Source organism: Exophiala viscosa, assembly GCF_022695815.1.
Source record: "Exophiala viscosa unplaced genomic scaffold EDD37scaffold_8, whole genome shotgun sequence".
NCBI lineage: Eukaryota > Fungi > Ascomycota > Eurotiomycetes > Chaetothyriales > Herpotrichiellaceae > Exophiala > Exophiala viscosa.
The window spans coordinates 1,336,580-1,356,352 of NW_026944360.1; the positions used below are offsets into that span (position 1 = coordinate 1,336,580).

The following is a 19,773-nucleotide window of genomic DNA, read 5'->3' on the forward strand; positions in this document are numbered from 1 at the left end:
ATGGTTGAGATAATGAGAGGGGCAAGGCTTTAGGCAGGGCAAGGATCTCTGTAAGTTAGGGATGTGGGACTCGAGCTGCTGCAGCTCTCTGCTGGTTGACGTCGGGAGGGTCGATCAATGCTCCCGAGTACAGCCTCGGATGGCCCTCGGACAAAGAATGGAATTGTCTTTAAGCTTAGCTCTCTGCCTTAGTTACCGTGCTTTCGGGTCAATTAATCTGAAGCCTCGTCCGCAATATTGTCGGGGCCGCCCAATTTACTCCGAAGTTATCGTTCTGTGTCTGTTTGTCCTAATAGATCCTACGATTGGTACCCAGAATGTGGAATGTGGGATGAGAGGTGGGGTACTAGCAATGGCATAGTTCCAGGTACAGAATTTTAGCAGCCTTTTCCTTTTTCTTTTCAGCCCACGCCTAATTCTTGCTGAGCCCGCGCAACAGATATTGATCATTGATGAACAAGAGAAGGATTTCAATTGACATTACGATGGCTTCTACTCGATCCTGATAACAACTCTTCAATTTGGTGGACGCATCACTGCGCACTATCAACATCAACGTCACGGTATCACGTCACACATCCACCACCATGTGCAATTCGATGATAAGGCAGCAATGCTTGCAAGCAGGCCCAAGAGGAAAAAGAAAGGATGCGTAGTCGACACAAACCTGCTCCGCTCCAATCCGCTGATAGAGTCTCTTTTCACGGTTTGCTACGAGCAGATTCCAAGATAGCAAACCAGAACCGAATGATAATGTATCTTTTTATCATTGCTGTGACTGGCTTATCTCCTTTCACTTAGTCATTCAACAGCAGCTCGCCTTTGTGAAATACTGTAGATACTCGGTCATTGTTTTGATGCACCCCGGAGATAGCTCTCCCATCAGCCTCATCTGCTAAAGACATCTTACAAAAAGTAACTTCTGTGTGGTCCTCAATCCCGCACATTATTTTAGTTTCTCCGGACCCTAATACTCCGGAGTCGCAAACAGTCGTGTCCAGTTCCGGATTGTTCCTGATTGCTGCACCACATTCCACCGCTCTTCGCTCCGAGACTTCCCCAAGCCCGACAACTTCCGATCGAGAGCATCCCCAGATTCCATAGATCTGGAATTCTAGAATGCCCGAGGAAAGCCAGTCGGTTGAGGTGTAATTCCATTCGTCGCTGCATATCCTGTGGGCGTCGCATTGGCTGGACCTTGGGTCAACATGAGCCGACTGCCGATAATCGGGGTGTTGTCCTCCGTCTTTTGCTGGCTCGCCTCACGTGCGTTGCGTTCTTCATTGTCTTTGCGCAATTTCTCGATCATCTCTGACTGTTGACTCATGTAGCTGATCATGAATGGCATCGTGAAGTCGTTAAGGCCGTGCCGCCATGAGATCTCCATCACCACGTGCAATGGAATCAGGTCGTAGCATGCGTACAGCATACCAACATAGCATTCGCGGCTGCCAATGTCGACGAACTGCAATTTTGTTAGTGTGCGCTTTTCAACAATGTTACCAGATGAACATACATATCTCAACAAGTCTTCCACCACTACCGGCTTGCCAGAGATAGCAGCAGTCTCGATGGCATCTCGGAACAACTTGTCTTGCTTCGAAAGGGCAATCGATTTCTCCCATCTCTTGTTCTTGCGGTAGATCTGGGCTGCAATCTGTCGGAAGAAAACGAGCTCATGCTTTTCGAGTCGCTGAGCCAGCTCCACGGCATCGTAGTTGTCGTAGTTCTCCACAGAGTCCTTCAACGTCTTATAGTCTTCCTCTTCGATGAGAAGATCATGGATGGCGTTATTAACGACACGCTTGTTCTGACCCTGTACACTGAGCAGGAACGGTTTGATGATGGGGATGTTATCCGACTTCTCAAACATGCGAACCACTCGGTTGACGTCGACGCGAGGAGTCAAGGCCTGAAGCAAGTCGGTCAGCAACAATGGTTGCTCCTGCAGGTAATGGTTGAGGGCTCTGTAGTAAATCTCCAAGTTGGCCACCTTGACGATGATGTCCTTGAAAGAATGATGTTCCCAAGCATCAGCGGCACGCTCCATCATTGCCAAAGCAGCATTGTCCCACTCATCGTAATGACAATACAAGAAGATAAGTTCGGGCCAGAGATGTGCCTCTTCGCATGCACGGATCATCTTGGGTATATTGATCCGGGACCAGAAAAGCTTGAGGTGTTCCATCACACGGTCTGGGTGGTATTTCGAAAGAGCTATACCCAGCTCGGTGAACATTCCCATATGGGCTCGTTCGAGGCCAAGACCGGCTTCGAGCAGGGAGATGAGTTCTTCGAAGTAGCCCTCTCTCTCATACTGCTTGACAAGATCTTGCAATTCTTCGGCGTGAACAATGAGGTTGAGACCGCAGATCTGAGCAAGACGGAACTCCTTCTTGGCCACACAGGCTTCGTTGACCTGTTTCCACACCTTGACACTGTTGGCACGACGAGCACAATCGACTGCATTCTGGTATTCACCGAGGTGCACAAGCGTCGTGGCAAGTTTTGCCCAGTTCGATATGCTGGTGAAGAAGATCTTGGCAGCTTGATGGTAGCCTTCTTCGTAAGACTTGTCTCCAGAAGCCTCCACGTCGGCGACGTTGGCAGAGCGCAGGAAGTCCTCCAGCTCAGGCAATTGGTCAAGGCGTGCATAGCTGAAAGCGAGGGCTGTATCAATGGCTGGCTCGCGTTGCGTCTTCCGAGCCATCTTGAGGTATTTGGTCAATTCAGTGTCCTTCCCGGCACGACTTGCCACCTCAATAACCTCGTTGTAGTTGCTTGGGTCTTGGGCCTTGATGTATGACTCGATCGCATCACTCACTCGGAGACCGTCAAGCTGTGCCTTGGCGACCTTGCTCCAGACTTCCGGCAGGTCAACATTTTCAGCATATTCCTGCGCACGATCGATGCTGACAATATTGTCGACGAGCACATTGGCGGCAGAGATATGGTCGTTGACCTTCTTGTAGATTTCGAGGGCCTCCTCAAAAAGGCCTTGTTGAATGCACATGTTAGCGATTTCTTCCGTGCTGAATTCATTGAGCTTGTGAATATAATCGGTCAACCGAGACTTGTCGGCCTTGGCCGCGGTAAGCATGAGGAGATTCTGCAAGCTGCTGTTTTCACTGAATGGGGAAGGCTCCAAAATGATCTTCTCCAACAGTTCAATGAGTTCCGCAGGCAAATCGGCGTCCAAGAAAGCCTTAACGGCAACAGAAACCTGGTCCGGTTCGTTTGATTCAGGGACGGCAGTCGCAATGACTTGGTCAATCAGAGATCGTCGAGAGCTGTTGTTCTCAGCAAGCACGAACCCCCAGATCTCTGGATCAGCACGCTCAAGCAGGTAGCGAGCCTGTGCTCTGAACATAGAGTTCTCATTCGTGATGTTGATGAGCTCAAGGTCGTTGTGTCCTTTACGGTAGGCAATGTATGCCAGGTTGGGATCTCGCTTTTCGCAGTATTTTCCAACTGTCAATGTGTCATAAAGGTCGTTCTCCTTCAGAAATGCTTCAGGATTATGATTTGAATCTCCAAGTAAAAGTTAGCCAGTGTATGGAAACAAAATGTGAATGCATCATAGAGAAACAAAATGTGAATGCATCATAAAGAAACAAAAGTGTGAGTGCCTCATAGAGAAACAAAATGTGAATGCATCATGAAGAAACAAAAGTGTGAGTGCAGCATAAAGAAACAAAACGTGTAACACGATGGCGAAAAGACCAATGGTGATTCACGGGTCCGGGAGGGCCTCTTCGACGGCGTCGGTGTTCTTCACAGACTTCTCAAGGGCGGCGGCTTTCTTGATATGGTTCTTGGTGAGGAGGTGTTTGTTCAGTTGGCCCTGCCTGCTGAACGCGAATTTGCAGACTGCGCAGTAGAACCGCTTCTCAGCAATGATCCGAAGTCCGTAATTCCGCTTACGGACTGGAGTTTTGTAGACTCTGCCGACGCCAGTGACCTTAGAGATGTGCTTCCGGGTCTTCTTGTGGATTGAAAGTTGGTATGAGGATGGAAAGGCAATGCCACAGAGCTCGCATGCGTATCTCCTGCTGGCTTTAGCTTTGGCGGTAGATCTCTTCTCCGCTGCTGCTTTGGACACCGGGTCACGGTTCGCTGTTTGAGCACGCCGCTGAGCTTGCCATTTAGGAAAGTCTTCGGCCTTGGTTCTGTGATATCTGGCCATGTTCCTGGTTCGGTGTGATGCGAGACGTCGCTTCGTTATAGCGATTTCTTTGACTGCAATCTGCTCCGGAGTGAGCTGGTCCATCTCGCCTCGAATAGCTTCCGCTAAGGCAGTACGGGAGCAAAGGCCATCATAGTCGAGTTCTTCCCGGTCCCAGAGGCAAATGTGTGGCATGCCGTAGTTTTTGGTTTTTGACTTCATTGCCCCGAGCAGGATGGCGAATGTTGCTTCAAGAGCGAGGAAGAGGGCGACGATGGCGTATCGACTGCCAGCGGGTGGGATAGGTGACCAGCATAGAAGTCCTTTGTGGGTGATCTTATAACCATCTTCTAGAGCTTGCTCAACGTATTGTGGTAGGACCCTCTCATTATCATAACAGTAGAATCGAGCCTTCACACCAGTGACCGAATTGGTACCAGATCCGATGTATATCTTCAGACGAAAGCCATCCTTCTCGAGAACAAGGAGGTAGACAGCCCAGCGATGGCTTGAGGTCTTCGTCAATGACGGTAGGTCTTTGAACCAGACGATGGTAGGTGGTAGCTTGGAATTGACGACGTCGATTAGACCAGGAGCGAACTTGAGACGACTTTCTGACAAGAGAGCTTCCAGGGAATCTTCGTCAGGGATTGCAATGAGGAAGGACGGGTTCTTCACCACATCGGTCGTGTCAGAGAGACATTTCCAACCCTGCCAGAGCATATACTCTTGCAGCTCGGTGGCAGAAGAGACCGGCTTGCTCGCAGCTACCATCCTGCCTCAACGAGTCACTCGTTGTGATGGTGTCTTGAGTTGCTTGAGGTGAAGAGGTGTCGAATTGCTTGTGGTGATGAGGTGTCAAATCACCAATGGTGATGAGGTGTCAAATCACCAATGGTGATGAGGTGTCGAGCTGCAGAGGGTGATGGTGTCTTGAGTTGCTTGAGGTGAAGAGGTGTCGAATTGCTGGAGGTGATGGTGTGTAGAATCGCCGATGGTGATGGTGTGTCGAGTCGCCTGTTGAGATGATGTGTCGAGATGGTTGTGGTGATGGTGTCGGTGCAGACAGGTTGAAGAGAAGAGCAGATGCTCAGATCCGTGGGTTCAGAAGCCATGGCCGAGTATTGCATGCATGGAAGGAACAATTAAGAATAAGGGGAAAGAGCAGATGCTTCAGGTCCATACATGGAAGGCATGGCCTGGTAATGCATGCAGGGAAGGAACAATGAAGAATAGGGGATTGGGAAGGGCGCCATACCAATGTAGATCTTCGCGAGAGCATTGTACACTGCGGGCTGCTGGTTGCCTTGTTGCAGAGTGGATTCAAGGAATGGCAGCAAAATCTTGAGGCGATTCTGACCCTCGACTTCGCCGACAAGCTCATCCATAGGCACAGCAGCAGGATCGACTGATGTCAACAAGTTCTTGATAACAGACTCTTCACAGTCGAGAGCCAGCAATGCTCCAACGACGGCTGGTGTTCTCGCCGGGTTAACGCGTTGAACATATACTTCGATGGACTTGTATTGCTGGTTGCGGTAGAGGTAGTTGATCAAATCCTTGACGAAATTGAATCGATCACAAACAATGATGAGAGGGAGTTGTTCTGCAAGTTTTGCCTCGATCAAGAAGTTCTTGACCTTCTCCGCATTGTAGTGGTTGTTCTCACGACAGATTCTTTCAACCTCCTGGAATTGCTGCATGGTGACAGCAGCCTCAAGGTATTTGAAGACAACATCTTCGTCTTCACTGAGGTTGACAATGCTTCCAAGGTAGTAATAGAGACCTTCGGCAGTACGGTGCTTTTCAAACAGCGAGATGAGGTTGCTGGCACCAAGCAAATCTGAGTACTTGGTGGCCAATTGAACCACGGATGCAAGATTCTGACGGATGTTGCTCTTCAGCATTGCGTCCATGGAGTCCAAAGACTGTTCGACACTCATGCGGCCGAAGTATTGCTGCAGCCATTCGGGATTGAGCTTATCGGTTTGGACAACAATGCGTTTGATGGATGCAGGATCGTCAGTATTCTCAAGTGCACGTTGAAGGAGTCCAGCTTGTTCACAGAGTCGAGAGATCCTGGTCTTGTCGTAGTAAGAGAACATTTCGTTACCCAGAATAGCATCCGCAACCTGAGGAGCATTGAGGAGGTTCATCTCCAGTAATCGAGTTTGCAGCTGACCTTGCTCAGGACGATTCTCCTTTAGAGCATCGAGGAGGAAAGCAGTTGCTTGTTGAATCATGTTTTGAGACATGAAAACATCAACGACTCTGTCGATGTCTACTAAGGGACCACCTTCATTGTTGGCAAGTTGGGTAGCAAATTCAGCCCCCTTCTCAGGATTTGCTCGTACAATGTGCTGCAACAAGCTGGTGAAATCTGGCTGGTATCCAACTTCTCGTGAGTAAGGCAGGATCTCCTCGAACCGACCAGTCTCAGCGAGTGCTGCCACCACCTTGGGAGGCACATTGGATTCTCGGTAGATCTTCAGAGCAAGTTCCAAGTCATGTAACCGGACAATGTCGCCGAGCTCTTCTGAAGACTCCAGCTTGCCCTCGCTCATCCACTTATCGAGAAGGTTTTTCCGGTTTTGAGCCAAGACCGGCTTGATCAACTCAACACTTTCATACTTGTTCAGCTTTCCCTTGTCGAGCAGTTTGCCGAAGTATTGAAGAATGACTGAGAGTTGTCCTGGCTGTTGAGGCACATTTTTGAATCGGTTGATAGTCTCTGGTGTTCTCAAAAAGCCCCGAGGAGAGTCTGCGGCGATCTGGGCAGCCTCGGCGTAGTTACCTTGAGAGAATAGTGTCTCGAATTGTTGCTGGTACAGGTTGTCAGCACCTGCCAAACCAGCTCTGGAAGCCAATTTCACGGCGAGAGCCGAGTTTGCAGGATTCTGCAACAGATAAGGTATGATGGTATTCTCGTCAACAGCGACGGACAAGACTTGACCTTTGCGGTTGATTCCGACAATACCAGCTGACTCGGAGTCGGGACTGGTAACAAAGATAGTCTCGCTGGATATCCGATTCATGAAGATACAGGTGGCTGTTTCCAGATCGTACAGGTGAATGAAACCGTACTTGGTGATCATGTAGATGATGCTGTACTTCTTTGACACCTGCATGGCAACGGGGAAATCGTTGACAGCTTCGTCAGGGAAGTAGACATCCACCGCCCTCTTGGTAAATCGGGTGTTGTTCTCGCTGGGGTCGATTTCGACGACGTGCAATTTTCCCTGGCCAGCAGCGTTTCGGACTGCGAACGTGAACAACTTGTGAGGAGTTGCGTTGCCCTCCGCATGGAAGGTGCCGAAAGCTGCGGCATGACCTTCAATGTGCTGAGAGATGCCACGGTTCCGGGAGTATAGCTGCATTGTGCCTGCGACTCTGCCCTCTCTTTGAGAAATGCCCACAACGACCATCCACTGTTCGTCATCACTGACACGATAATTGATGATCTGGCAGCCGTTGAGGTTGGCATTTCGCTCAAACATTTTGACAGGAGCATTTTGTGTAGGGTCAAAGACATCCCAATGGAAGACCGATGTATCGGTGACCAGACCCAAGCTGCGGTCACTGAACCACTTCCAGAAGACAAGATCCTCGTTCATGACCGTAGACTTCAACTTGGACTTCGCTCCGAGATCGAAGACTTGGATGGTTCTGCCTTGTGCCTTGAGGGCAAGGATCTCGCGAGTGAAGTGCATGATGGCACTGTCGGCGCTGATAGCGCGTTTGATGACTTCATTGTTGTTCTTGAGGTTTATGATTATGACTTGAGGCTTGTCTTGTTCATTAAGTTTCTGTCGTACGCAAACAAAGTGGTCGGACTCTAATGTCTGCCAGGAGAGTTAGATCAGGCTTGATTGAGGTCACCTCGGGCCTACTTACACAAGTGTTGAAGGATATCGAAGCTGGCTGTATAGACGAGGAACGTTAGCATGGTGCGTATGTGGTATGAACTGCGCGCAGGCAGACTGCTGCAGAGTGGGCATGGGCTTAGGTTCGTGCGCTTACCGCGATATCAAGGTTGGTCAGCTAGTAGAAGAATGTCAGTTCGGTCGTGGAATATGAGCCATTGAGTATAAGACAGACCTGGACCAGCTCTGTGAACTTGATAGGAAGCGCCATGTTGCGACCCGGCCCCCTGCGGCCTCATGCACTTCTCTGAATCAATTGACTTGCAGTTGGAACGGTTGAGAAGAAATAGGGCACAAATGAGTGTCTAATGGGAAAGGGAGCGTATTGAACTGAACACCACAGGAATTGCGGTGAAGCAGGAGGAAGAATGAGAAGGTGAGTTGTGGAGGAATTGTGTTGTTGATTGTGAGCTCCTGGAGACACCTTTTTAGAAAGTCAGAGACGGGCAGATTGGGCATGGCTGTCCTGCGCTCTCTCCAGATCCGCGCCAAGCGGCTATTTGTCCAGGCAGACCGCGTTCTGAGTGACAGAATCACGTGTACCTGTATCTGGCAGAATACTCCGTACTCAGGTCGTTATGTCAGCCCGTGTCTCTTACACCAGTTAGTTTAAAGAAAAGCGCGTTTTTGCTGCTCACAAGCTTGCTGGTCATTTCGTCATTGGCTCTTTTTCACATTATTGTTGACGCCAAAGACTGATATCAGGGCAGCATATCTACGTCCTCCCTTCCCAAGTGATGAACCGGCGTTACTTGACTACTTTTCTGGGTAGGCAAACACCATTGCCATTGAACCATCAAGCTTCTTTATTGCCCGTTCGATCGTACTCTTCACAACCCTCAACACCCAGCCCTGGAAAATCCCCTTCTTCGCAGACAGTCACCAAACATCAACCCGGAGGACGAGGCACTAGACTCAGCTTCTTCCCTTTCCTTGTTCTCTTCCTGCTCAGCAGCGGCTCCTATATATTCATAGTCAAACAAAAAAAGGAACAGCAGGCAACAGCATCCACCGAGTACCGACGAAAGGCGCATACTGAAAGATAATAAAAGGAACTTCTTGAAGGCTGTCTACCATGCCGGCAATAGATCCTACATCCGGCACGTCGGCACTGGCTCAGCCAGCGGCACCACTAAGCTCTACGAACACGTCTCCTGCATTCGATCGCGAAAAGGTCACAATTCTTTTCGTCCTTGGTGGCCCCGGATCTGGGAAGGGTACGCAGTGCGCCAACCTCGTGCGGGACTACGGCTTTGTACACCTCTCTGCGGGAGACCTTTTGAGAGAGGAACAGAACAACAAGGAGAGCAAGTACGGTCAATTGATTGCGGACTATATCAAAGATGGCAAAATTGTCCCCATGGAGATAACTGTCAAGCTCTTGGAAGGTGCCATACGCTCAAAGCTGAACAGTGATGGCACAGGCAAATTCTTGGTCGACGGGTTTCCTCGCAAGATGGACCAAGCCATTTTCTTCGAAGAGACTGTTTGCCCTTCGAAAAGCACCATCTTCCTTCAATGCTCGGAAGAGGTCATGAGGGAGCGGTTATTGAACAGAGGTAAAACCAGTGGCAGATCCGACGACAATGAGGAGAGCATTGTCAAACGGTTTCAGACATTTGTCAACACGAGCATGCCTGTGGTGGACCATTTTGAAGAGGAGGGCAGGGTCATCAAGGTCTCTGCTGAGGATTCTGTGAATGAGGTGTACGAGAACCTGGCCAAAGCGTTGGCTGAGAAGGGCATTTCACCTTCGAAATAAGTTTGGAGCAGAAGCACATTGCGACAAACTCAATCGTGCTCCTGATCAGTCCTAGATAGGTTGACCAAACGAGGAGCAAGTAACCTAGTGTGGCAGGCAATGATAGACTGTCAGGCTTTTCACAACCCATTCATACCGAAATCAGCATGTCCATGATATTCGGCCATGAATCACGCTATCTGAAAGTCTTTTGGTCCTATGACTAGTCTTTTCACTCGTCATCGCTTTCACTCTCATCGCTCTCTTCCTCAAAGCCTTCAAACTCATCTCCTTCCGCCTCTATGTCTTCATCTTCGTCTGGCGGTGGCAGCATTACAAATGCTTTCATACAGGTGATCCTGTTTCCCGTCGAATATGATCCGATGACAGTACCCAATTGTGCCGCCTTGCTGCCTTTGGCGACGGCATTGCGAAGATCGGAAAGCGGAAGATGGACGAGTCGGATCGTTCCGTCGCTGCTCGCTGCGACAATGTACAGACTTTCGCTCTTTCCCAAATTATCTTTTGAGAACAGAAGCTCAAAATCTTTGATGCGACCGCTCATGCCGGCACTCTTCCCACCTACTTGGGCGCGACAGCTAGCTTCGAGAATCGACTCTTTCTTTGCATTGCCATTGTCGGTCGGAACAGGTGAGATCTTGTCAGTGTGATAGAACAATATCCGTCCATCCTCTGTCGATACTGCCAGTAGAGTCACTTCTCTGCCTGAATCGTCTGGCAAGGACAAGTAGGAAATCTGATGCAACTTGGTCAAGGGTTGTGGAAGGACCTTGCATCTCGCTTTGGAGTCTTCGCCGAAAACAACAGCGCCTCGCTCGAACGATACAGCGAACTCACTTCCATCAGGACTCCATCGTATTCTCCGCCCTTCACCGCTGCTGTACTTGCTCTCCTTCACACTTTGCAGGACCTCACGGCTGAAGTTGAGAACACCGGCCTTCTTGCCAGTCACGAGATTCCATAAGCGCATGCATCTCTCACCACGGCCCACGCTAACCATAAGCTTCAAGCTGGGATGTACAGCAAAATCGTTGACCCCAGCCGGTGTCGCACCAGGCGGTGCCGTGTCTCCGCTTGGCTGGCCTTGGACTTTCGGACGAGGTGCTTTAATCGTCGATACCACGGAAAGATCTCGAAGTCTGGTAACAGAGATGGAGTTGTCTTCGGAGCCTGCAAGGAGCTTTGATCGCGTGGGAAAGTGTAATGTCGTAATATTTGATGTATGCTGAAGAAGAGTTCCTAACTCCCTATTTCGGGGATTCTCTGATATCATATTGTTGCCCAGCGAGGGCATGGCAGGAGTCTTGTCATGTTCAGAAACGGGAGATGCGGAAAGACTGTATACGTTGATCTTCTCGTCAGAGCCACCGGTCGCAAGGAATACACTCTGCGCCTCAGACGAGTCAGGCTCCGGAAGTGGTGATAATGCCAGACATCGAACGGCAGAGGCGTGGGCGTTGAAGAGAAATGTGTCTGCAAACTTAACCGACGGCGCTGGTTCTGAAGAGGAAACATTGGAGACGGATGCGGTAATGCCGTGCAGTACCCGTTCGTATGAACCTGCAATGATCTGTATGACTGGACTGGTGGTCTTCACGTCGACATGACCGTTGGTTTTGGGGAGTTTTGCTGAATTAGCAACACCGTTGTTGCGTGTAGCATTCTCCGGAGGCTCTGTTTCTCGCTTTCTTTTCGCCATGTAGAGATGAAGAAAACTTCAGTAGACCAAATTTGGAGATCGCTGGCCTTCAAAGTACAAGGGCTGCAAATTTGGAAGCGGCCACACAAACAGGAAGATGTCCGGTCGAGAGGTAGATAGACCCAGAGAACGCTGAAGATTGAAAGTCTTCAGATGCAATGCAAATTCAATATCCCGCTTTTCGTGAAGGAACGATGCATGAAAACCGTGAAATGTGACTTATCGAAATCATCAATTTTTTTCTGGCGTTTTTAGTGATGATGTCCCTCCCAAGGCTAAGGGGGCCCTGCCTTAGGAGCGAGCCGTCACTTAGCCCCATCAAAATTCATTACCTATCTGGTGCGGACTTCGACCTCTAGCACTCCTATCTCTCTCCCCCGCGTGCGATAATTATTGTTCCTCTGTGCTGCCCATCTGCGAAAGAACACCAACCCGGCATATCTGGCACATCCTCTGGCCTGCTTCAAACACTTCAACCGTCCCAAATCAACCACAACACGGCCAAACAATTCATTTTATCAAGCCCGATCATCTTCATCCATCCAAATCTACATTCTGTCCAATTTTCAGCAATTGATTTCGATGAAGTCCGGTCAAAGCAGCCACTGATGAAATGCAAGTCGAGCAGTTGCGCTCGAGAAGGTCTGAAGCACAGTCAGTAATTCTCTTTTCCATCGATTCAAAATATTCCTACACTCTCGGGCATTATACTGACCAATGTTGGTGAATTGTAGACGTTGTTTGCTGTCGAGAAAGCGCAAGTTATCTGAACTCTTTTCCATCACCGCGTACCCTCTCACGCCCAACGACCCAACATATAAACAAAAACTACAAGCATTCCACGATGCAAACGACTTAACAAGGTACATTTCCCATGTCGCTGTCCTGCAAGTGTCTTTGTTTTCCCATTTGGCAATTAATCTACCACGTTCGCTCGAGATTGCTCACTGTTGTGCAGAGGGCGTTCCTTCAACGAGTCGACTCTACCACCACGAACACATATACTCCTCCAGTCACGCCCGTCAAAGGCTGCCCAACAAACAACCTCTTCTATACCGAATACTCATAGTATCCCGCAAACAACAGATGACTCCGAACACGACGACCCGCTCGGGCGCGCATTGAAGAACACAAACAAGCATGTCTCCTCAGAACAACCAGCGCATTTAGATGAAGGTGTCAATGGTGATGGAGTGGTTGAGAGTGGACTGCTACTAACGGGTCAGGCCGAACCTGATGCTCAGCCGAACCATGAGTCCGTGTCTGAAGACGTGCATAAGGTCGAAGAAAGCTCTGCTATTCAAGCATTGAAGGCCAACATCGTACCGAAGCCTGTCAAGCCTCCCGCCACTCCTGTGCCATTAGCAGAGGGTCAGGTGTCAGAAGTCAAAGCCCTGAACGCGCAAGCGGAACTCGAAGAAGGAAATGCAGATCCCGTACCTGGCGCTGCTGCCGCTCTCCGACAAGCACGTCGAAGCCCTCCAATTCTCGTGCCAAATCCTTCTAATGTCGACCCACAATCTTCACCAGCATCTACAAATGACCCAGATTCCGCAAACACTCCCGTTTTAACGGCCGCTTCACCGGTCACAAGCCCGGGGCTGGACTTACCACCTTCGACAGATGAACTGACTCGGGAGGGAAAGCCCAGCAATGTCAGTCCGATAGAGTCGGAACAATCGCTGCATGATGTCAGTGGACGAGATCAGGAGGCCATCACAGGGCAGCGACCACCGCTCGGAGATGTGACAATGACTGGGACGGAAAACGCCGAAAACGATGCTGTTGCCTCGTCGGACCAAGGCGGTCAAAGACCCACCGTACGAATAGATACGCAGACTGAGATCGACTCTTATTTCAAAGCACGTCTCAATACTGGCATCGTCGAGAGTCCGGCGCAAATGACTGCTGTCGGCACACCAAAAAGAGCTCTTCCAGTCACGCCGTCTACACAGGAGCCTCCAAAACGCGCCACGCGGATATCGTCTGGAGTCTTGCAGAAGAAATCCGTGTCAGAGATCCTTGGTGAGACACCGAAAGCAACGACGCCACAAGGTGAATCTCCTGTCTCTACACCCGATGGCCGTGGCGATGTACATGACAGGCGGAGCAAAGAACGCAGTAGACTGTCTACAGTCGTATTTGCCAAGCCCCAGAAAGTGCCCAACGATGAGGCTACTCTTGCGTTGGAGCGGATCGACAACCGCCAGGTTCAGAAAGCGAGCAATGGCGAGAGAGATTACTTATACACTCTCTTCGAGAACAAGGCACATTCGATGTCAAGGCAGACGTCTATGACATACCTTATTCAAAATGCTCACAAAACATTATCGACGTCGGATCATCTTGTTGAATATGAGTTGGCAGCCGAATGCAGGATATTGAAGCGACTATATCAGCTTCAAGAGAAGCAACGTTGGGCATTGAGACAGTACAAACGTGCTGATGAAGCACCCAGACCGACGTCGCACTGGGACTTTGTGCTCGACCATATGAAATGGATGCGGACAGACTTCAGGGAGGAACGCAAATGGAAGCTCGCCGCAGCGAGAGACCTGGCGGAATCCTGTGCAGAGTGGGTTGCAAGCTCTCCAAAGGAAAGAGCAAGCTTACAGGTCCGCATTCGGGCCCCAAGATTACTCCCCAAGCTCGACGAGTCACAGGACGTTGACATGGATGATGCAGCCGGACCAAATGCTTCTTCACAGCCGACTCCTGAGTTGATGCCTTCAAATGAGGATGACTCTATGAGTGATGATATTGCAGACCCTCGCGAGGTTCGAGCCGCGATTGCTCCGGCGGCTTTGTTTTCGCTTGGTGCGTCCGACTTCAGTTTTGCCGCCGATCACACGCCTGCTCTGGACAAACTGCTCAACGAACTTCCTTTATACGAACCATCAATCATCGAGCCGGATCTTTCAACGTCGAATCTAGCGCAACGCTTAGATGCTCAGTGGAAAACTCCCATCGTCCCTGTATCCAGGTGGGCTACGGAGAAACTACCAGTCAAGGACTATAGGCCTCCTTTCAAGCGAAGTCGGTACGAATACGAACTCGAGCCCTCAAGCAGGAAAACTTCAGACATTCTGCCACCAGAGGAGACCAATGTTGCCTTGTTCATGCCCGAGAACAAGCACATTCGTGATCGCATTCACCCCGGACATTCCTTCCGGCCACCTTCCGAACATCCCATGCCTACGCAAGCTTTCTTTGAGACCAGATCATCATCGCAATGGACTCATACAGAGGACGACGAGTTACGCAAGCTTGTGAAAGACTACTCTTATAACTGGTCACTCATTTCGAGCTGTCTTACACCTAGGGGTTCCTACACATCCGGAGCCGACCGCAGAACACCATGGGAATGTTTTGAAAGATGGATCGGATTGGAAGGTCTACCCGCAGATATGTCCAAAACTGCCTACTTCAAGACATACTCTGGCAGAATCGAGGCGGCCGGCAGGCATGTCGCTGCACAGATTGAAGAGGCTCAACGGAGGGCTGGAGCCAACGTACAAATTCCTGCCCGCAAAAGGACGACTCAGCCAATACGGGTTGAACGCAAGAGGACGCAACGACATCTGGCCATGCTTGATGCTATGCGCAAGCTTGCCAAGAAGCGGGAGACTGCGCTTCAGAAACAACAACACCAAGCCGACCTTGCCGCGATGCGGAAAGTCAATGATGCGAATGTGCCCAAACCGGCCTACAAAACTCCCGCGGAATTCTCGCAGCTTAAGCAGGAGCGGGAAGCGAAGTTGGCAGAACGACAGGAGATATATCGACAGCAACTCATTGCCCATCAACGCGCAACAGCACAACAACAACGTGGTCAGAATCCTCCGCCGAATGGTGTGCCAAACGGTATGCCTCTAGGGGCACCTGGCATGCGCGGTCCTTCATCCGCTGGTGGCATGCCTGGGATCCCCAACGGGAATCTCCAGGTGCCCAATGGTCATCAACGTCATCCTGCCATGATGGCCATGCAAGGAAACATGCAACTAGCTCCTGGTATGGTTGCGCCCAAGGGTCTGACCCCGCAGATGCAGGCACAGATGCAAGCTCAAATGGTTGCACGGGGTAACGCCACATCGCCGCACCAGATGCGCATGCTGCAAGAGGCGAGTCGTGTCCAACAGGAGCAGCTGATGCGTCAAGCGCAACAAGCTCAGAATGGCGTTCATTCCTCCCCCAACAATACTCATGCGGCGCTTGCTGCAGGTAAAGGCATGAACAATGCTGCTTACATGTCTGCCATGGCCAATGCTAACGGCGTGGGCTCCCCTTCGGCTCACATGAATGGCGCCTCAGCCTCACCTCGCCCTACGACCGCTAATTCCGGTCAAGCGTTGTCGAGCGGTCATGTGCCGGTTCTGACGCAGATCGCGAATAAGATTCGCGAACATCACCCGAACCTGTCGGAGGAAGAGGTCAATCGGCTGGCATCTCAGCAGATTACCCAGTACCAGCAACAGGCCACGGCAGCCGCAGCTGGTCATACTCAGAAACGTCCTCAACCTCACAATCAAGCTGCTCTGAACGCTGCTATTGGCGCCGTTAATGCCGGCAACGCAGCGGCCGCCCAATTTGGCCATGCCGCCGCGGGCGGAATGATGACTAACGAACAAATACAGCAATACAATCAGCGAATGAGGATGCAACAGGCCCAGCAACACGCGGTACGAGGCATGCAGGGACAAATGCAATCAGGGGTCATGGGACCGATTCCTAATGGGATGAACAACTCTCCTGTGATGAATATGGCCAGGCCTGTCAGCCAGCACGCGAATCAGGGACAGATGAGTCGGAGCGCGACGCCGAGGGACCAGCGGAGCAGCAGTCAGAGCAATGTCAATGGCAATGCTTCTGGGCCGCAGAGCAGTCCTCGACCGGCGCAGCAGAGCATGCAGACTTGAATGCAGCTTGCCAGAAGGAGGGAAGTTTTGTATAAAGAGAATATTTGACTTTGAGTTGTTTGAGTAAGGGGAGGCCGACCACGCCGTCGTCGTCAAGCGTGTCTTTTTTACCATGACGGTAAATCAATTTAACTTGTCTTCTCTCTACTCGCTTTTCTCCATGATACATCTACTTAGCACATTTCGACGTGGTTGAGTGCTTGTGCCCATGTCTGGCATCGCCGTATTCATACTCATTCGCCATGAGCTATTGGACGTCGCTCAACGAGGACCTCAAGCCAGTCCCATCTCAAAAAACTCTCAACCCATGCATCACGTCGGGCTGCCTCTCTCGAGAGCAGTCAGGTTTTCCCTGCGCACAGTTCGCTTTCCTTTGTCCCCGTTTCACTTTTCGTGTTCCGGCTTCCTGCATCTAGACTGTTCGGAACGCTCGATGCATCATGGCAAAGACTGAGAAAAGACGACCTCTTACTCGAGCGAAATAACCGATAATGCTGGAGAGTACTAATCTCCACCGCCAACGGCCTCAACCTCTCTCGGGGCTTGATCACGATGCTGACCGCCTCTACCACGACCACCGCCTCCTCGTCTCTGCCTGTCTCCGCCTCTTTGTGGACCGTCGTTATCCCTGTCCCAATATCCAGTGACGCCATTCTCGCCGGTTCCTGGACCCTCGCGCGCAAACCGCTCCCTCTCGGCCTTGACCACACTCAGCACGCTTTCCAGACTGCGCCGCCAGACCATCAGTCGTCCTTGGATTTCGGCCCATTGCTTCTCGCCGAATACGCGGTATGTGGCACGCTGGACCAGGAATTCTTGCTTCAGCTGGCTTAGTTTGCCCTCGACAAGACCGTCCCGGATGGCGTCAATCACCCACATTTCTACGTCGGAGCTGGGGATCTGCAGGGCCGATGCAATTGTGGAATATGATATTGAGCGTGTTTGCGAGGATGCGGCGATGGTGGCCAGTGTGAGGAGTCGAATCTTGTTGCTTAGGACCTCTGCGCTTTCCTCGGGGAGGCCTAGCGAAGAGAGGCTGTTTGTCTCTAGGAAGTCCTTGTACGAGGAGTAGTCGTCTGAGGAGAAGATCTCGAGGAGGTCGAATAGGTTGCTGTCGGATCTTCGCATGGCTTGGATGGCGTCGTTCGCTGTCAAGGGTGTGAAGTCCGTCACGTTGGGGTTGATGAGGGCTGCGCGTAGGGTTCGGTTCGCCAAATCTTGTGCTTCGGTCTCGGATGCAGAGTCGGCAGCGACGGTCTCTAGTGCTTTAAGTAGATACTTGTATTGCAGGTCATCATTGTCGATGGCTGCGGCAACGTCGGCCACCGAGATGTACAGATTCCGCGCATCGTCCTCATCAAGTTGCCACGCTGATAGCCAGGTGGGGATGTTGAGTTCCAATTGTGGTATTAATGCCTCGAAGGCTACTGAGGATGTGGCGGACTTGATGACTCTGAGGATGGCTAGGAAGACGTGGTATCGGCCTTCACTGGCGGGGGGGAGGACATTGAAGACGGTAGTAAGGGTCTGGAGGGCCAGAGAAGGGCCGTAGGTAGGGGAGGAGCTGATGGGGTGTTCGGAGAGGTATTGGCATATTCTCGAGAAAATTTGCTCTTGAATTGGAGAGTTGAGTGAGAGGTTGATGAGGAGGTTGTATGCTGCGGTGAACTCTGCAAATTCGTCAGTGTCTACAATTTACATTGTTCGTGGAATGTAGAGTCGTACCTCGTTCGGGAGCGGAACTGAGATATGGTGCTTTTGTTACAATCTTTTTGAGAACTTCATCTTTCTGCTTTTGAACAGCAGACTCGTCTACTGGTTCTTGGGATTGTTCCGATTCTCGAATGTCGCCCAGGAATTGAGCGATTTCTTGTTGAACACCACTGCCTTCTTCGGTTTTGGCGAGCGCATCGATGTACTGCGCAAGCTCCTCCGCGAGTTCAGAGAACGATCCCTCAATCAGGAGTGTGTTCGAAGGTCCTGGCATGGCGGCGCGATATTCGAGGAAATTGTTAGACGGTTCACACAAAACGGCCTCGTCGTCGTCCTGCGCTGGTCGATGTCGTTCTTTCCCTGTGGGTTCGAACCTGAAAATCGAAATCTTGGCATGGATCGTGACATCACGTGCGCTGCTTCATAGCCAGCCTTGCCAGCAATCGAATATGTACGAGCAACTATGATATCTCTAACTGTGTTCGTTGCTCGTCAAAAAACATCATCTGCAGCCTTCAATTCCCCAGTCCCTGGTACTGGGACAGCAGTGTTATTCTTGGTTGCCATCTCATCTTCAATGAAGACGCCGAGGCCAGCAAATGCCCGTAAGAGACACTCATCCATGTACTGGCCGAAGTCATAACCTGCTGCAAGCATAGCCTCTGCAGGTTTGCCCCTGGCTCGCGCGACGTAGCTCTCTGTGACTTCGTAGTAGTCCCTTGTCCGTGACATGCCCATAAACGGGTCGTATGGGGCTTTGGCCTTGGGAATGGAAATCTTCTTCAGACCCTTGATCAGACCACTTGGATCGGCGGCATCTGGGGCGACATCTTTTCGTTTGACAGGCTTTGTCGGCTCGTTCGCAGCATCGGTCGTGTCTGTTTTGATACCATTCGCCACGGCATATTCTCGCAGCTTGCGATTTGTAGCTGCAACATCGGTCTTGAAGACCAAGTTCATAATAAGTTCTTCCCTGAGCTCCAGGAAATCATCATAGTCCCGCTTAGTTTCGAACTCGTCCTCCTGCCGGTCGAGGGTCTTGTTGACCCTTTTTCGAATCTCGACCTCACGTTCGATCTTGAGGTCCTCGAAAGTTTGAGTCCTCCATTCTCGCTTCCACAGTGCAACATGGCATCCTGCGACTGGGCACTCTGCTTTACCACTGGAGAAGTTTCGATCTACGCAGCCCTCACATATTCGGTGGTAGCACTTGGTGTTGATCTTGAAGCGAAGTCCTGGGTGTGTGCGAGGGTCGCTTCCACAAACAGGACATTTGTTCGCAGCTGAAGACATTTTAATCAGCGTGGTTAAGGATAAGATCGTTCGGAATGAGCATACCTATTGCCTCCTCGTCGTCCATAGTAATGAGCGTTTGGTGATAGTCCTGTAATCGTCTTTCAGGGACGCTGAATGGATCTGTCCCGCCACCTGATCTAAGCAGGGCATTCACCTGATGTATGGCATATTTTGTGAAGCGACAGCAAACATCCGCCTTGAGTCAGATGGTTGCTGAGGGTCCGTGAAGCTGGAGTGTAGTAACAGGATAGATGGACAATCAACTGTGATGTGTCAAAGGGCAGCAACGAAGGCTCCAG

At 50.8% G+C, this 19,773-nt stretch overlaps 6 protein-coding genes across 6 annotated transcripts; 2 read left to right on the forward strand and 4 right to left on the reverse strand.

Annotated features, from left to right (window-relative positions):
* Positions 1-770: 770 nt before the first annotated feature.
* On the reverse strand, positions 771-8,528 carry EDD37DRAFT_635972 (clathrin, heavy polypeptide). The gene is made up of 6 exons (XM_062816945.1): positions 8,264-8,528; positions 8,186-8,206; positions 8,060-8,086; positions 5,424-8,007; positions 1,517-3,531; positions 771-1,465 (listed from the first exon to the last, which is right to left on the reverse strand). Exons 1-6 carry the CDS (start codon positions 8,297-8,299, stop codon positions 1,115-1,117), a joined length of 5,034 nt encoding a protein of 1,677 aa, XP_062668685.1. The 5' UTR covers positions 8,300-8,528; the 3' UTR covers positions 771-1,114.
* Positions 8,529-8,794: 266 nt separating this feature from the next.
* Positions 8,795-9,956, forward strand: EDD37DRAFT_493013 (cytidylate kinase). The gene is made up of 2 exons (XM_062813343.1): positions 8,795-8,856; positions 9,141-9,956. Exon 2 carries the CDS (start codon positions 9,164-9,166, stop codon positions 9,848-9,850), a length of 687 nt encoding a protein of 228 aa, XP_062668686.1. The 5' UTR covers positions 8,795-8,856; positions 9,141-9,163; the 3' UTR covers positions 9,851-9,956.
* On the reverse strand, positions 9,956-11,632 carry EDD37DRAFT_493018 (WD40-repeat-containing domain protein). The gene has a single exon (XM_062813344.1). It carries the CDS (start codon positions 11,547-11,549, stop codon positions 10,062-10,064), a length of 1,488 nt encoding a protein of 495 aa, XP_062668687.1. The 5' UTR covers positions 11,550-11,632; the 3' UTR covers positions 9,956-10,061.
* Positions 11,633-12,051: 419 nt separating this feature from the next.
* EDD37DRAFT_493075 (chromatin modification-like protein VID21) lies at positions 12,052-16,569 on the forward strand. The gene is made up of 3 exons (XM_062813346.1): positions 12,052-12,203; positions 12,284-12,412; positions 12,508-16,569. The coding sequence occupies exons 1-3, from the start codon at positions 12,163-12,165 to the stop codon at positions 16,463-16,465; spliced, it is 4,128 nt and encodes a 1,375-aa protein (XP_062668688.1). The 5' UTR covers positions 12,052-12,162; the 3' UTR covers positions 16,466-16,569.
* A 375-nt stretch (positions 16,570-16,944) lies between these two features.
* On the reverse strand, positions 16,945-18,530 carry EDD37DRAFT_493044 (uncharacterized protein). Its single transcript, XM_062813345.1, has 2 exons — positions 18,191-18,530; positions 16,945-18,135 (listed from the first exon to the last, which is right to left on the reverse strand). The coding sequence occupies exons 1-2, from the start codon at positions 18,450-18,452 to the stop codon at positions 16,970-16,972; spliced, it is 1,428 nt and encodes a 475-aa protein (XP_062668689.1). The 5' UTR covers positions 18,453-18,530; the 3' UTR covers positions 16,945-16,969.
* Positions 18,488-19,739, reverse strand: EDD37DRAFT_493077 (CDK-activating kinase assembly factor MAT1). The gene has a single exon (XM_062813347.1). It carries the CDS (start codon positions 19,469-19,471, stop codon positions 18,671-18,673), a length of 801 nt encoding a protein of 266 aa, XP_062668690.1. The 5' UTR covers positions 19,472-19,739; the 3' UTR covers positions 18,488-18,670.
* Positions 19,740-19,773: the final 34 nt, after the last annotated feature.

Excerpts from the sequence above, each read along its gene's own strand:
- EDD37DRAFT_635972 (XM_062816945.1), bottom strand. The coding sequence starts at position 8,299 with ATGGCGCTTCCTATCAAGTTCACAGAGCTGGTCCAG. Across the intron at positions 8,087-8,185 it reads TGACCAACCTTGATATCGCG|CCAGCTTCGATATCCTTCAA; the intron begins GTAAGCGCACGA and ends TCGTCTATACAG. Across the intron at positions 8,008-8,059 it reads CGATATCCTTCAACACTTGT|ACATTAGAGTCCGACCACTT; the intron begins GTAAGTAGGCCC and ends CTCTCCTGGCAG.
- EDD37DRAFT_493013 (XM_062813343.1), top strand. The coding sequence starts at position 9,164 with ATGCCGGCAATAGATCCTACATCCGGCACGTCGGCACTGGCTCAGCCA.
- EDD37DRAFT_493018 (XM_062813344.1), bottom strand. The coding sequence starts at position 11,549 with ATGGCGAAAAGAAAGCGAGAAACAGAGCCTCCGGAGAATGCTACACGC.
- EDD37DRAFT_493075 (XM_062813346.1), top strand. The coding sequence starts at position 12,163 with ATGCAAGTCGAGCAGTTGCGCTCGAGAAGGTCTGAAGCACA. Across the intron at positions 12,204-12,283 it reads TCGAGAAGGTCTGAAGCACA|ACGTTGTTTGCTGTCGAGAA; the intron begins GTCAGTAATTCT and ends GGTGAATTGTAG. Across the intron at positions 12,413-12,507 it reads GATGCAAACGACTTAACAAG|AGGGCGTTCCTTCAACGAGT; the intron begins GTACATTTCCCA and ends ACTGTTGTGCAG.
- EDD37DRAFT_493044 (XM_062813345.1), bottom strand. The coding sequence starts at position 18,452 with ATGCCAGGACCTTCGAACACACTCCTGATTGAGGGATCGTTCTCTGAA. Across the intron at positions 18,136-18,190 it reads CAGTTCCGCTCCCGAACGAG|AGTTCACCGCAGCATACAAC; the intron begins GTACGACTCTAC and ends ACGAATTTGCAG.
- EDD37DRAFT_493077 (XM_062813347.1), bottom strand. The coding sequence starts at position 19,471 with ATGTCTTCAGCTGCGAACAAATGTCCTGTTTGTGGAAGCGACCCTCGC.